Source organism: Kwoniella dendrophila, chromosome 4 (genome assembly GCF_036810415.1).
Source record: "Kwoniella dendrophila CBS 6074 chromosome 4, complete sequence".
In the NCBI taxonomy this organism is placed as follows: domain Eukaryota; kingdom Fungi; phylum Basidiomycota; class Tremellomycetes; order Tremellales; family Cryptococcaceae; genus Kwoniella; species Kwoniella dendrophila.
The window spans coordinates 1,217,793-1,233,811 of NC_089479.1; the positions used below are offsets into that span (position 1 = coordinate 1,217,793).

Here is a 16,019-nt window from a genome sequence, read left to right on the forward strand (position 1 = left end):
AACGATGGTTGACTTCTTGATCTATACCTAGACAATATAGAAATATTGGAAGATCGAAGCATTTGGATTATTGCTAGTGACTATATTATCGTTTAACACTCATTCTTCTACCCACGCATATCCTTTCATTCTATTTTTCTTTTTCTTTTCCCCCACTCCATTACTACTTTCATTATCCTTACCATTACTGTTCCCATTATGATTCATCTCGCCATTCGCAGAACCCATTTCTTCATCTTTTTCACTTCTCGGATAATCATTTTCGGATTTGACTGAAGAAGCATTTCTTGACATCTCAATTGAAATTTCTTCATCATTATTACCATTCGATTTTTGGTCAAAGTCTTCTGGATCTCCAGGTAATACCAAATAAGGTCTTCCTGCTTGTCTAGCTGATCTCCTTTCACCAGGTATAATAGGTTTACCTTTATCGTCTAATCCACTAAATTCAGGTGAAAGTCTTCTACGCTTTCTCGATGATGGTCCTGAATCACTGTCAATCTATAGGAAAATCAATATTTGGTTAGACAATATCCCCAGTTATATATAGGTCATCGTCAACACAATGCTACTTACCTCTGAATGGTCATCATAAACATAATCGATTTTTCTACTTTGTCTTCTTGTTCTGGTTGACCTCAACTCAGCACGTTGTTGCATTTCTATTGCTTGTGCTATCCTCCTTCGAGCTCTTTGTATTCGCTACAAACCGATAAACAATCAAAAGGATAAGCAGTTTGATCATCACGACTAAGGCGGAGACTTACAGCTTCTTCCTTTTCAACAGTTTCGATTCTTTCTTTCAATTTCTCAGCTAATAATCCTTCATTCTTTTTAGCTTGTATCAGTTTTTTGATCTCAAGAGCTTGTTTACTACCTTTTGAAACAGGATTCGAGGAATTATCAACTTGGTTACTGAATTCTTCCAGATCACCAACGAATTTATCATAAGATTCTCGATCGGTCGTTATGGGTGTCAATTGACAAGGTCTTTTATATGGATTACCAGATTGATATAATCGCCAAGAATCTAGATCAAGTAAAATAGTCAATCCCTTGAACATAGAAAATGGATTTTCACAAAACTGACCATCAAACGACCAAACTCTAGCTCTCTCACGGGTCAAACCCAATTCCTTTACTGCTATAGTATCCTTTTCAATCGTTTCTGCCGGAGTAGGCTTTTTAGCTCTACTTTCATTTGCTTTTGCAGGGAACTCTTTATGTATTTTGTCTCGTATCGTTTCAGAGTGAGTTACTATATATCGTTGACATCTTATCATTAGCTTACTTGAAACATCTGGTATTGTTGGAAAGCTAAAAACGTACATTGCCAATCTACCATTTGTCTTAACAACGATGTCCTTTCACTCCAATCCAACTCGAATATTCCACCCCCTTTAGCTTCCATTCGTTTAATTGGATTTTTAGACGCTCTGGCATTTGAGGGTTCCCCATAATACCTCAATCTACCTAATTCAGAACTATGTGGATCAGAAGTACAACATGATCCTCTATCTTCTTCGTTGATCGGCCAACCTCTATCCCATACTGTCCATTCGGATGTATTCGTTAATTGATCGGTGATATACGTCGATAATTGGTGCTGTATATTCTCAGGTCTAATAGATGAATGGGAGCATAGTCAGTATCTGAGCAAAGTTGACGTTGAGCCGGTCCCCATGATCCAAAATCCACGTACGTTATGGTTTTTGAGCCAGATCTAAGATTTTTTATATTGTTTAGAAAGCAAATCAAAATACTTTCCAATATATCATCAGGTCTGTTTGCCATAGGTTCCGTTAAACATCTTTCGAAGCTATACGGTTGTATAGACACATCACGTCAGTAAGGGTTAACTTTTGAACGGTGCCACATCGGTAATCGGAACTTTGTGATCTGCGGGAAAGATCCTTTGATTTTCTCAACCAAAACCTACTCTTGTATACACTCCAACTTCGATATCTGATTTCTTAAATTGAATTTCATGATAAATGACCATACGTATGATACTTGCCAACTATCGAGCAGAATCCAATATCAGTACAATGAGCAATGTGGCACTTGTTTAGAATCGCCATGATATAGTAGAAATCAAGTGTTGACCTCTGGTGATGTGATAACGCGCGGACCTTTGGATCAAATTTGGTTTCACGCAGTCATCAAACGACAAGAGCTGCGTTTGAAATGTGCACTCACTCAACTTCCAATTTGGCAGGTTTGACATCCACAATTTGATGCTTTTTTACATCTTCTTCATATCGAGCTTTAGAGTCTTTTATGCGCTGTTCCTCTTTATTTAAAGGTATATGCTTTTCACCAGCAGATTCAATCCTTTCTACTGATTGACTTTTACTTCTCCGCTTCGTATCGGTTTTCAAGGTGACAGATGGAGCTCGACTGCCTGAATTTGAAGATTCAGATTTTATTGATATTTTCGACATTTAAGTTATCCTATAGCTGCTGGCTGTACTCCGTATGTTATGCTTCTAATGACTATAATCTATAAGCAAAGGTGTTTGTGATGAATGAATTGTATTGAAGGAGATAAAGGAAAGATGACGAGATGAATGAAATGATTGATTGATAGGATACCTTGCGTTTTTCTATGTATTCATGTATATATGTATATACGCGACTAGGTATAAATAATCGAAAATCAGAACATGAATTCTTTATAACACGTAACCAAAAATCACTTTCCCCACATACAACCACGTGATCACCCCGCATTTTGCCGAATACCGGAAATGTATCAGGTCAAGTCATCCGAAAGACTGGTAAGTCACCTTTGTTTGTAGCGAGGGAGACCAAGTAAATATCTTTATGATCTGATTTCCATTTATCGCTTGAACACTACAAGTGGTATTGCTCATGCCATGTTATCGCGCTCGATAACGTCTATGGCCCCTGCAAGGGGCGTGAGAGGAGTACATGATTTCGTTAGAGGCTCAACTCCAGGCGGTGAGTTTATGTATTTCAGCATCTTTCTCCAGGTAGGTGATTGACTGATTGTTGTACGCCTTCTCGTTAGGTTCATACAAGGTGCCATTGAACAACCCAAAGATTATAGGTGTATATTCATCACGGGGTAGTCGAGAGTACGTAGTTGTGTTGACTGCATTTGTTGGCATGTTAGCTAAATATATCGATAATACAGGTATCAGGAAGATGCTGCTACGGTGGGGTCATTACAGCTACCGCCTAAAGAACTTCAGAGTAGTTTGAAAAGGCTTAAAATGCCTTATGAATGGGACCCATCGTCTTCTGGATCGGATTTCCTGGCAGGTCAGGTAGCTGCTTTTGGTATTTTTGATGGGTAAGCTTATTTATAACAGGGACGAAAGCGTCATTGTGCTGATCCATGTGGCTGTTCAGACACGGAGGTAAAGAGGTATCAACGTATTTGAAAGAAAACTTGTTTAAACAGATAGAGACGGTGAAATCATCTGATATATCAGATCTAGTAGATTGGACAAAAGAGAAACATGCAGGATACTTTAAACGTTGGAGGGGAGGTGCTGTATCACGTTGGACCAAATTTGCTTCTAGTGGTAATAGACCTGCTGAAGGTGAAGTAATGACTTTAGAAGAACGCTTGAATGCCGCTTTTCTTCAAGTGAGTTAACGGTAGATGGTTCTCCCAGGATATGTTAACTGACTTATCTCTCTAAATAGACGGATAGGCTGATTCTCGATAAAGAAGAGAAAGGAAAAAGATGCGGTTCGACAGCATCGGTAGTATTGCTACATTCATTAGACGGTCCTTCTCAACCTTATTGGTCTGCTAAAAGATTGAGTTTGACTGTCGCTCATTGCGGGTAAGTGGAAGTGGTCTCTGTTTAATTGATGTCACAATTGTAATACGATATGCGCAATTAACTCAGAAGCGGTGCTAATATATCCTTCGTAGCGATACCCGTGCACTGTTGTGTCATCAGCCGACAGGACGAGTGATACCATTGACGGAGAAACATCATGCTGAATCCCGTGTCGAAGCTAGTCGATTAAGAAGAATGGGTGCGGAATTACTTGTTTCTGACAGTTTTGGTGAAAGTAGATGGATGGGTGTAGTAGAGAACACTAGAGGGTGAGTGTCTCTCGTCCTCAATCGGGACAACCAACAGACTAACTTTCATCTTTTGATTCAGCTTTGGTGACGGCGAATGGAAACCATCAGGAGTTACCGTTGAGCCCGAAGTGACGACTAGAGTGATAGATGGTAAGTTTTCCCAATGTGCAAATACCTCAGCATGAAATTGGATATAACTTATGTTTGATGCTCTTTTAAATCAGGGCAAGAACACTCTTATTTGATACTCTTGACAGACGGTCTCACTTCTTTGTTATCAGATCAAGAGTTAGTTGACTTGATCAGAAAATCATTTGATCCTACCAGAGCAGCAAAAACGATAGTTCATTTTGCAGAAGATTTGGGAGCTTCAGATAATTGTACGGCTGTTGTTGTACCTTTGGGTGGATGGGGTAATGTAGGTGGAGAAGACACAACCAAGGATAGGCGGGAATGGAGAAGGAGGAGGTTTGGAGAGATGAATACCAGGATGCAGAGGATGTAAGGAGGACGAGGAATCAAATGATCAATCTTTCATCTCATCTGCATCGTGCATATCACATAGCATAGTCATTTCATGAATAATATAATGTTATAAATACAAAATACAGATTGTCTGTGCCAATGAAGAAAACATCTCTACCGCTTATCAAGGAGGTAGCTCACCATCTACTATCTCTGCCCAAGGTGGATCATCTTCCACATCAATCACAGCTTCATCGACTTCCAATTGCGATTGGGCTGGATCTTTTGAATTTGTAGTTTCTTCTAACATTCGAATATCATCTTGAGCTGGTATTGGTCGCTGTGGTGTTTCCTCATTCATTACTGAAGTAGAACTTCCTGGTTGACCATTTTCATTTTGCGTACCGCTGCTGATTACAGAGGGATATCCAGTAATGACCTTTGACATCATGCTCCTTGTCAAAGTAAGATTCTCACCATGGTCTGAAGGTGGTAAACCCAGTGATCGTATTACATCTGGACCCAGTTCAACTATAAAGAAGATAAAGAATCAGTCATTGTTCAACTTGTATTCTTTCGTACCACCCATCGGTATTTCTGATATCATAAAGCGGGAATTAAAACTAACCTTTTTGCGACGTTTTCATATTATTGAGATCAAAATTCCTCAAATCATCAAGTTTGTCAATTATCAACCTTGCTTTGTGTGTACCTTTAGGTCTACCTTTTATACTACCTCTTGAACCTTTCATTGATGATCTAGGAATTCTACTACTCTTTTCTGATACAGATTGGTTATTTGATGAAGTTGTCGGTCCAGGACCTGCTTCTCCTTCTACCAAGACTGATGGGTGGTCAAATGGAATATTGTTGGAGTTTGTGTTATTCATGGTCGGACGTGGTTCGAGTGTAATAGCTCTAAATGTCAATCGATGATTTGTTGAATATAAAGGTGGATGAGTAGGTTCATGTGGATTATCAGAATCTGTCGTTTGTAGTAGATGAGCAAGCAGCACACATCACTGATTTTTGATCATAGACCTTCAGCCTAATGAGCGCAAAAAGGCTCACTTCTTATCAACCCTAATATAACCTCATCGCCTATCAGAGGGGTTGATTGTCCTTGAAATACCTGATTGCCGACTTTGAGAAACGGTAAAGGTGTATCCAAGCCCTGCTCAGCATTGATATGATCAGCGCTGACTTATCGCAACGATCAACACATTGCGTAAGATTATAGATATTTGCAGCCTCTTCGTGCCGGAAACTCACGACAAGCTGATACTGCGATTCATTCTGTAGAGCTTTGGCATCTAATGTTGTGCCTAAATCCATTGTAACGTAGATTTCCTACAAACCGATAAATTTTATGGTCAGCTTTCAATATACTACATGTGATATGTAGTCAATCTTTCACTACGTACCTCTTCCTCTTCTTCATATTCATCCTCATCGATTTCCTCAAAGCTGTTTACATGAGTCCAACCATCACCAAATAACGTTTCACCTTCGGCTAAGAAACGTAAAGCATCTTCTGACGATTGCAGCATCTTGATGTTTTGGTCTTTGGGTAAATCCCTTTCTGTTTTGAATACTGTTTGAGTGCCTCTGAAAAGATATGACAACGTCCAGCATTCCCTCAGCTTATAATTGTATAATTGTTCACTCCCTCACAAAGCAGGCAACGTACCTCAATGTAGCTAAACATGTCAACAAATCCACCCCGACGGTATGCCGGCGGCTACCCCCGCCTTCGGTCGTGCTGATTCTACCTGTTTTGACTTTTTACCGAAGAATGAAAGGCAATTGTTAAATCGACATTATTTTAAAGCTGAAATCCGAATTCGATTTTGACATATCATCATCATACATATATACTTGTATTCTGGATTGGCTTTTGCAGACGTTCAACGGCCTCAGATAATAGGAATTTACATTAAGTGGACAAGCATTTAAGACCGTCATTCGAGACACAATAACTCCCTAGGCCCGGACACAATGGAACCAGGTAATATGATATAATGGATAAATTCAGTCATGAAGAATTCAGCTTTACTTTCGTGAGTCTCCGAGGCTTATACATTCACAGCAACATGCTAAGCTTTATTTTCGGACAGATCGAAATGCTTGGTCCGTAGGGTTCTGCAGAGTCGAAACGATGGTGCTATCCCCTCATTATCATTACCGCCTGTATCGTATCTGGCAAAGCGAACCTTACAGCTGAGACCACGTTTAACGGGATATGCTACATCAGCTTCGATTCCAACCACCGTCAACTCATTACAAGATGTGGAATTCATGGATGTACTCCGGACTTCGTATAAAGGAAGGCCCCCACTGGAAAACAAGTCATTGTCTATGGGTGACCTGCTTGATAACTACGACTTGACCAAACCAATACCTCAAGAAGATCTATCAGCACTTCTCAGACATCCGTCTAACACAGCTAACATCATCACGTTGATGCCGTCGATAATAGCCTTTGTGGAGGATGCCAATGTAGATACAAAACAGACCATAGAAATCTTACAACAATTGATGGTTCATTTAGGTCGGCATCAGATGTTTGCCTTACTTCCATCAGTAGTCCAGCTCGTTTTACAGAAATTCAACAGAGAGATAGACGTTACTTCTTTGGACTTGAATGGTATTGCTGTGTTACAAAATCGATACAAGGGATTCATTCAGTCATTCAGATTTTTTGCAATTCATGGTCCATCTAGGCAATCACAGCCTTTACCTTTACCCGTTAGACAACAAATACCTCGTATCATCTCCCATTTACTTAAAATATTATCATCTATACCATCAAGCTCGGATACGTACAAACAGCTCCATCTATCATTACCTTTCCTCAAGCATCTTATTAGAATCAGATACCTAACTCCTGAGCTGCGAAAGATTTTGATAAGACATACTTGGTCTCATCAGATCGATTTGACACCATTTCAATGGAAACAATGTACTTTATCGGCTATGCATGAAGAGAATGATGTTCAGGCAGCCAAATATAGAGTGAGAATGAAGATGGCATTGGATAGAATGGATGGTCAGTCTAGAGAAACGCATATGACTGGGATGGATATGGAAGAAAATGGTTCAGATGTTCTAGGCCTCGCTACGAATATCAATTCGGAAAGAACAAAAGAGATAAATCGATTGATTGGAGATATCGTTACTACCCAATATTATCTACCCCACGGTCAACTTTTATCTACTTTGGAACCACACCTTTTTCCTTTGGATCAAGAAAGGGGAATATCAAACCGGTCAGCGAGATTAGAAAGATTCCAACCCGAAGACTACCAAATTAATATAGTCTTGAGACATGCTTGGTCGATTTTACTGAATCGAGTATCAAAAGATGAGAGTATCGATACTGAAGCTCTACTTGAAATGGCCGAAGCTTTACCTGGGGAAGCCATGGTTGGACATACAGTCACACCTATAATGTATGGATTAAATCAACGTGGTGAACATATGAAAGCATGGGAAATTTGGAGAGATCTGATTGAAAAAGAAAAAAATGCTTCATCAGGTTCAAAAGGTTTATTTATTGATAGGGTCACTTTAGCTGTTGCTTCTGAAACATGTCATCCTGTCACTGATTTGAATACTACTATAGTCTTAGTTGATTCATGGGCTAAAAAACCTCCAACCGTTCCTCTACCTAATGAATGGGATCATGGTGAAAACTGGACTGGATCAATTCAATTAGATGCCCAAAATATAAATATACTGTTGAATTTCTGTAGATTAGATGGTAGACCTTCGGTAGCTTTTAGATTATGGTCTGCAGCTTTACCTCGTTATGGTGTTTACTTGGATGATATATCTTTGAATATCTTATTGGATATTGCTAGGTATAGTGAATCTGATTTAGAAGATGAAGTGATATTATCGAAATCTGAACAAAGTGAATTGTTAAAAAGAAGATTGAGAGCTATAGCGGATGAATTTCGATTTAGCAGAAAACATGATTCGGAAGAAGACGATGATGGAATGAATGACCGGGTTGAAAAGGGTTTGAATGAAAAAGTGAACAATGAAACCTGGACCCATGGCTCAACTGATGTTTTATTGAATGATCCTCAAAAAGCGTGGAGATTCAGAAGGGAAAAAGGTGGTCATGAAGTTTCATGGAAAATAGCTAGACGTATATTTCGTCAAGTCATTTTAGGTAATTGGCCACATTTGAAAAATGTTGAATCACCTTTACAAATAGCTCATCAAGGTGCTTTAGAAACTATTGTATCGTTTTTTAGTTCAAGTATAAGTAGTAGTAGCGATAATAATGATATAGAAAATATCGTTGAGAATAATAAGAAAGAAATTTTTGATGATATAGCGGAAGAAATTAAATTACCTTCAAAACATTCAAAATATCAACATATATTACCTACTACAAATACATTTAAATCATATATAGCTTTATTAGGATATTATAAAAGATTTAATGAAATTCCAATAGTTTTAGCTTGGATGAAAGAATTAAAAATTAAACCAAATTTTTCAACAATGTGTTTAGCTTTATTACACATATGTGAAAATGAGGGTCCAAGAAAATTCATAAAAATTGAAAATTCTTCTAATAGTAACAATGATAATGGTGGTGGTGGAGCTTTAATGAGAGATGAAGAAATTATTAGGAAATGGTTAGAAAATTGGTTAGGTTCAGGAGAAGAATTAATTTCAGTTACATCAAATTCAGATTCAAATGCAAAACCAAAACTCAAAAAGAAAAGAAAAATCGTTCCTACAGAACAAGATGTAGCTGAAAGTATTAGATGGTTAGCTGAAAAGAGACAACAAGTGAATATGTAGAATAGTCACTTCATTAGTCTCTTGTATAGACATAACCTCTTTCAAAACAAACACAATGTAATATAGTCTCCAGTAATTTCTCTTGGGCAATTCTGTGCTCTCTTGCCATGCACCGCACCTAATATGTTCAATGCAGATGTTGATACATGATGTTTGGTTATATATGCAAAAGAATTACAAAACTCAATTACGTTGAATTTGTCCAACCTTCTGCCCAACTACCTCTCCTTTCTGACCAATGACCTGCAGGACTACCTGGAAGATGATTATTATTACCTGTTGAACTTGCTATACTACCATTATTACTATTTGGTCTACTTCTGTTAATCATTTGACCCATCTCATCAATCAACTCATCATTATTATTATTGATAAATGCTCCAGAAGGTGATGAATTATTGATTAAATTTCTTAATTTAGCAAAAGTACCCATACCTAAACTACCTCTTCTTGGAAAACCTCGACTTAATGATTGTAAAGAATTTATTGATTGATTCGAAGCATTTTCAAATATACTAAAAGATTGATTTCTATTTTGATTATTATGAGCATAAGTTTCACCTGCACCCTGTGTAGGTACAGATAATCTTTCACCTTTACCTCCAGGCATCAAAGGGAAAGCCGAATCAACCGATTCAAATCTTGATCTACCTTTAAAATTGAACTCGGTTGATTCAAATTCTTGTAAATGTGATCTTGAAGTGACTTGCTCAATTTTATATTTTGGTGAAATTGCAGTTTGGGGGGCAGATAAAGAAACATTTCTTGATCTTGAAAATGATGCTATTCTACGTGAAGGTGATATTGATGCAGGTACATTTAGTCCAGATGAGGAGTTCTGTCTACTAGCTGATAAATTCCGATGAACAATTGCTGTTGGACTAATTGAACTTGATGTTCTTGACATTCCAGTAGCAGATTCAGTTCTACTAATAGCTGCTGATTCAGCCGCATCGGCAGTAGCAGCTAAAGAATCAATAAAATCAACCTCTGCCCAATGACCAGAAGCGAATGAACCTCTTGATGGTCCACCTGAACCGGATCCCGATGGTTCTCCCATTGATCCCCTACTATCCGTTCCAGCTGATCCAACATCCATCGGTGATTTATCTGAACCTGAATTTCTGCCTCCATTCGTTGGTCTAACTACGATATTCAATCCTAAACCAGTAGTTCTAGCGGGCGAACTTTTGTAACGAAGTAGTCTTGGTCGTGAAGCTGGAGGTAAACTTGTGATTGGCGATCCATGTGGACTGGTCTCTTCTGAAGGCACATAGGAAGGTTGGAATGTCGCTTGACTAGCTTGGGGTGGTGTTCGTCTTTGAACAGGTCTTGGCGTAAGTCCGCCGATAGACTGCCTCAACGAAGTTGGTACACTTGGTCGTCTACTATCCGTCACTGATCTCCTACCTCCACGACTTGTTGGTGAAGGAGTAGCTGTCGAAGTGGGATGAACAATAGGGGCATCCGACATTCTACGTAACTCTGCTCCAGCTCCAGTAGGCGAGTAGTGGTAATCTGACGATGTTGCCATCGGTGCGTATATCGAGACGGGCGTTACACCAGGTTGACGTGGTGCAAAAGGATCGTTGAAAGAAGTAAAGGGGTTTCGATAGGAGGATGATGAAGCGGATAAGGGTTGTTCGAAAGGTGTATCGAGGGATGTGGAAGAACTGGAAGCGGTGGTGTCGGTTCCCAAGCTAGGAGTTTCCAGATCGGCGCTGCAATCATGTTAGCAATTATTGTCTCAAGTCTAGTATCTACTCACTCGTCAGGTTCATCGCCGTCTCTTGAAACCCAAGCCCAATCACCGCCTCTCTGAATACCTAATTCCCCATCTTTCTCCTTTAACGCTTGTAATTCTCTAAGTGTTAAGACTGGTAATGAGTTCGACCTTGTCATGGCAACTGTAGCCGAAAGCAATCTCGCACGAGTCTTAGGTGGTTCGATATCATCATCCTCATCGATTTCCCTAGTTTCCTGACCAATCTCATCACGAGACATGAAAGTCTCAGTTCGCTTAAGATCTTGATTCGATGTTTCCCTTGATGAAGTACCTTCTGAAGAGCCTTGGGAAAATATCGTAGTCATAGGTGCAGAGGCGAGAGGTGAAGGGTTGACTGCAGGATGAGCGAAAGAATGCCTCACTTTCGGTGGGAATCGGTTGACGGTAGTAGGTAATTCTCTTCCCATGCCTATACTTGGCGCAGGACTTGTACTTGTTGACCCTCTAGCAGCGGGCAATTCCCTACCCAGCTGTACTGAATTATGTCTACTACTGGATTCTGCCCCACTATCTCTTCTTGGCCAACCGTTTGATTCACTACCTAATCTTGGTGGAGCAGTCGGTAACGCATGACCCATACTCGATGAACCTCTAGACATACCCATCCCACCTGCTCCAGATAAAGCTCCAGCTGGTAAGGGACCACCGAAAGGTGTCAGCAATAACATCTGATGTGCTGATAATCTACGACTTGGTGGTTGAATCTCATGTAGTAAAGGAGATGGACGTCTTGGTCTTCCAGATATTGATAAACGTTGTTGAGCTGTTGATGTAACACTTGGACCAGCTATTGAAAGACCAGTGGAAGATGATGTAGGTGACATGAAAGGAGCCATGGCGGTCATATTGATATTCTCCTTTGCGGGTGATCGAGAATAAGGAAACGAATATCCTTTTGATGGTCCAGGTTGATCCCGTTCTTCAATCGATTTCAGCGGCGAAGACGGTCTTCTGATAGACGATGAAGTACTGGAAGAGTTTATGGGAAATGATCGAGGTGAATTTAATGTATACTCAGCTAAAGTGGCATATAAAGGTTGGTGATGTGGATTAGAAGAGGAAGAGGATGTGGGAATTGGTTTGCTAAGAGAATAACGAAATATCTAGGATCAGTTTCACTTTTTCAATGTCCTCGGTCTCTTTTTTTTTTAGGTTTGTCTGATTGCGCAAGCAGGAAAAAAGACAAACGGAGAGTTGCGTAACAAGGTTGATTGACAAAAGCGATTGAAGGGCATATGAAGAAAGAAAATTGAGAGGGGGAACTGAACGGTGCTAAAGAATGAATCGGATTGATATTCCGAATGTCCGTATGTATGTACCATGTACCGAGTAAAGTACCAGAGTACCAGAGTACATGTGATGAGTCATGGAATGAATAGACTCAGAATGGATTCCAGCAAGATTGACTAATATGTGATTTGATGAGGTATTGTGGTGCCTCGTCCGATAGTTGGAATCATAACGGCAACAACGGCGCGGGAAGGATAAGAGTAAGAGAACAAGAGAATTACTCACATAGGTTGATCAAAATCTGTTTCCTGATCCCCCGATCCTGAATTCATATCCACTACACTAATTTGACGGTACATTCTGTATTGATTCTATAGATGATGCAGATATTGAAATGAATGATAGCTATGTATGTATATGTATAGTTGCAGTATAAAGATGTTTGTGTAATAAGATCAATTCTGTTATTATGATGTAAGAGTCGTTTTATGGGTGGGAGGGTGAGTAGGTGGTGGTGGTAGGATGTAGGATGGTTGGGTGGTGCCTTTTAAAGTTCGGTATATAAAAGCATCCGAGAGTAGAAAGTACAAGTTGCAAGATTTAGCTTTTTAGCTTTTTGGTGATTTGTTAAAAAGCGGTAAACGGTAGCGGAGATTCCAGGTTATTTTTTTATCTGTTTATTTCTTTCGTTTTCTGTAACTGAAAATCCCTTGTTTTCCAACCCGAACTATATTGTTCTACTCCTATCCTATTGAACTTCTTTGCCAATTAAATTAGTTTGAAGGAATTGAGCTTCGACTGGATTGCTAATAAGACTATAAATTTATTGCCTTTGAACCCGAAGACCCACCTGATAATTGATTGTCTGTGAATTTGAGTTGAAGGCTAAGATCAAACTGAGACTAGCGTAATTCTTCTGGAACCAAACTCATAGACTAAACTAGTGACAATAGGTCTAACAAGTATAACGGCCGAGAATGTAGTTTATCAGGTGGACAAGATGATCTGAAGGTGTTTTTTAAAGTATGCTGGAATTGGTTGATTGATTGATTAATTGATTGGGTGATACAATTGAAATGAATGAACGAGTGTGTACCGAAGACCATGAAAGTATGAATTGATGAGAAAGAGGGGATTTATATGTTTGAGAAAGGATTGAAGATTGTTTTAAAGTACAACTTTTAAACCGAACCCGATGAACATTTTTTCTTTTCTTTGTTTTCCGTTAGTCACCTTGATCTGCATATGAAAATCAATTGATCAATAGAAACAGAACCAGAAACAGAAAAGGAAATCTGCTCGGATCTTCGGTGATCCAAGTGAAAGTGGGATATAATGAGGGAGTAAAGATGTTCTTCAACTATGGTAACTAAGTTTCATGTATAATCAAGGAATATCAAAAGACAAAAGAAAGTCTTGATTGTTTATCCATAATTATTTTCAACCAAATTGAAATGCTCATCAGAATAAATCGATTCCGGTTTAATTGGGATCACTATTTTGTGATGCATCATAGGATGTGATAGCGCTTTACAAGTATTATATTATGTATTGTACATAATATAAAAACAAAAAATCAGTCACTTCAGACGTGCTGATCTGATCGGGATCAAGTGCAAGATGCAATTCATCCAAGGTACGTACGTATATTTCCATGACTGGAAAAAAGATGAACAAGTAGAAGAATCACGCAGGAATAAGTAAAGGGTTTAAAACAGAACTTTCTGTTTTCCTTTGGTAATTTTACTCCTTTATTGAGGTTCCAGTGGGTTCAAATTCAAATCAAGTTTGTTCAAGAACAATTTGGGCGGTTAATACGTCCCAATCGGGAAAACTCAATACTGGATGGTACAAAGACTGTATATGTACCCTTTTTACCGATACAGGGAATTTAAAGTATTTTGCATTTCTACAATAATAATCATCCGGTAACCTAAATTTGACTTTCATCAAAAATACTTTTTTGCTCTACAAACCCTGCTTGTAAAATCGGTGAAACCCAAAAAGGAAAATGCGATAATTACATAATAACAACAGAACCTCGTTCAAAGATAACGTAAAAACACAAGAGCGAGCTTTTTATCCCCTGTTTGCTATCGATCTGTTGGACATAAAACCTAGATCCATGTGAAAAACTTTATATTACCTTCAAGTAGAGCACTTGTAGGCAGGTAAGTAAGGTATCCTACAGCTCTAGCCGTTGAATCTTATTATACTTTTCTGTTTATGAATGGAATATCAGCCAGCGTTAAGTTTATCCCCACTCTTGAATATGTTATTTCGGAAGATGATATGGTAAAGCAAGTAAAAACCTATAGCATTTTTCTAGAAGCTTAAATGCTAATTTTTGAAAGTATTCCGAAGCTTACGGGGGTTCAATTTGCATTGCTCATATATCTTGTTGTTTCAGGCGCGGAATCGACGATCAAAAGCCTGGAATCGATATTGTTTTGCCTAATCACCATTGCCGCCTACAAGAGACCTCCTATGATCGTGGTTGTACAGACAAACAAGGCGATCTATGAAAAGGTAAGTCATCGCGTATGTAAGACTATGTTAAAATCGCATTTTATCCATCACATAAAGAGCAAATATAGGTCAATCAATTAATTAATGAAAACGCAGTCGCATATGAACCTGATGAATATTGTTCTTTATGATGAGAAAACATATAACCAGATGCCATAGGCATGATCCTAGTATTGTTAAGCCTCTAGAAGTGATATGTATACGGTACGTACAATACGTTTATAGTTCCTAGCGATCAAATATCAATCGAACGGAATGGCGTTCTCTACCTAATACGTACACCGCACTGCTGGATGGTTAACTTTAAATTACCTGTTTAAGCCTGCCCGAGGTAATCGGGGTACTCGGAATAACAACGTCAATAAAGTTTCGGGATCTTATCATACAGTAGGAGTAACTTACCAAGACGCGTTCTTCTGCTTGTGATTTCGACTACGTTATGCAGAATTTGGCAATTATTACAGAAGAGACGTTAATTAGCGTATCGAAGGAATTTGGATATAGAGCTCATCTACTTGAGTCACGTAAGCTCGATGTTTTGATAAAAGGACGTGCAGAATTTTAGATTTATATCAGAGCATCTTCAGTACAACGTTTGAGCTGTGAGGACATGAAACCTAACAACGACACTTATAAGATGGATGGGAAACTTTTCCGCTGATCACGGGTGACATACCAATCGTCTTGAAATCGCAAGCATACGCGAAAGAAAAATAACATACCGCTCAGAACCGTCGCTTACAGTTTTTTGTCCTTCATTTATCGTTATCCTTATCGATTAAATAAACTGCGAGATCTACGGAATATTCTGTTTTTACCATACTGCATCTGTTGATTCCTTGATTTCTCGGATCTGGTCTCTCCATAGTCAACACAGGTACAAGGTACCGACGATTGGGGAATGATGATTGATGATCTCCCTTGAATAGATTAAATACAATCTTTACGTCATCCACGTCTGTTGATGAGTGCTGAAACCCTTTTCGCATTCCTTCCTTCCTTTCGCACTCATTTGTTGAATACCTGTATATTCTGCAGCCATGTTGGCCCGCCTTTGTAAACGAGGTCATTCACCGCATGGTAATTTGATAACGAGAATATATCGTATGATAG

General features: G+C 39.0%; 5 protein-coding genes across 5 annotated transcripts; 2 read left to right on the top strand and 3 right to left on the bottom strand.

Annotated features, from left to right (window-relative positions):
* Positions 1–99: 99 nt before the first annotated feature.
* On the bottom strand, positions 100–2,444 carry L201_003570 (uncharacterized protein; the record flags this gene model as incomplete). Its single annotated transcript, XM_066219323.1, has 8 exons — positions 100–501; positions 577–702; positions 768–1,030; positions 1,091–1,258; positions 1,330–1,622; positions 1,703–1,819; positions 1,940–2,020; positions 2,200–2,444. The coding sequence occupies 8 exons, from the start codon at positions 2,442–2,444 to the stop codon at positions 100–102; spliced, it is 1,695 nt and encodes a 564-aa protein (XP_066075420.1).
* Positions 2,445–2,879: 435 nt separating this feature from the next.
* On the top strand, positions 2,880–4,577 carry L201_003571 (uncharacterized protein; the record flags this gene model as incomplete). The annotated part of the gene is made up of 8 exons (XM_066219324.1): positions 2,880–2,964; positions 3,035–3,101; positions 3,161–3,319; positions 3,379–3,619; positions 3,679–3,821; positions 3,914–4,090; positions 4,152–4,222; positions 4,297–4,577. 8 exons carry the CDS (start codon positions 2,880–2,882, stop codon positions 4,575–4,577), a joined length of 1,224 nt encoding a protein of 407 aa, XP_066075421.1.
* A 144-nt stretch (positions 4,578–4,721) lies between these two features.
* Positions 4,722–6,087, bottom strand: L201_003572 (uncharacterized protein; the record flags this gene model as incomplete). Its single annotated transcript, XM_066219325.1, has 5 exons — positions 4,722–5,068; positions 5,166–5,522; positions 5,609–5,711; positions 5,810–5,887; positions 5,962–6,087. 5 exons carry the CDS (start codon positions 6,085–6,087, stop codon positions 4,722–4,724), a joined length of 1,011 nt encoding a protein of 336 aa, XP_066075422.1.
* A 487-nt stretch (positions 6,088–6,574) lies between these two features.
* L201_003573 (uncharacterized protein) lies at positions 6,575–9,361 on the top strand (the record flags this gene model as incomplete). Its single annotated transcript, XM_066219326.1, has 2 exons — positions 6,575–6,597; positions 6,655–9,361. The coding sequence occupies 2 exons, from the start codon at positions 6,575–6,577 to the stop codon at positions 9,359–9,361; spliced, it is 2,730 nt and encodes a 909-aa protein (XP_066075423.1).
* Positions 9,362–9,548: 187 nt separating this feature from the next.
* On the bottom strand, positions 9,549–12,736 carry L201_003574 (uncharacterized protein; the record flags this gene model as incomplete). The annotated part of the gene is made up of 3 exons (XM_066219327.1): positions 9,549–11,082; positions 11,130–12,230; positions 12,663–12,736. 3 exons carry the CDS (start codon positions 12,734–12,736, stop codon positions 9,549–9,551), a joined length of 2,709 nt encoding a protein of 902 aa, XP_066075424.1.
* Positions 12,737–16,019: the final 3,283 nt, after the last annotated feature.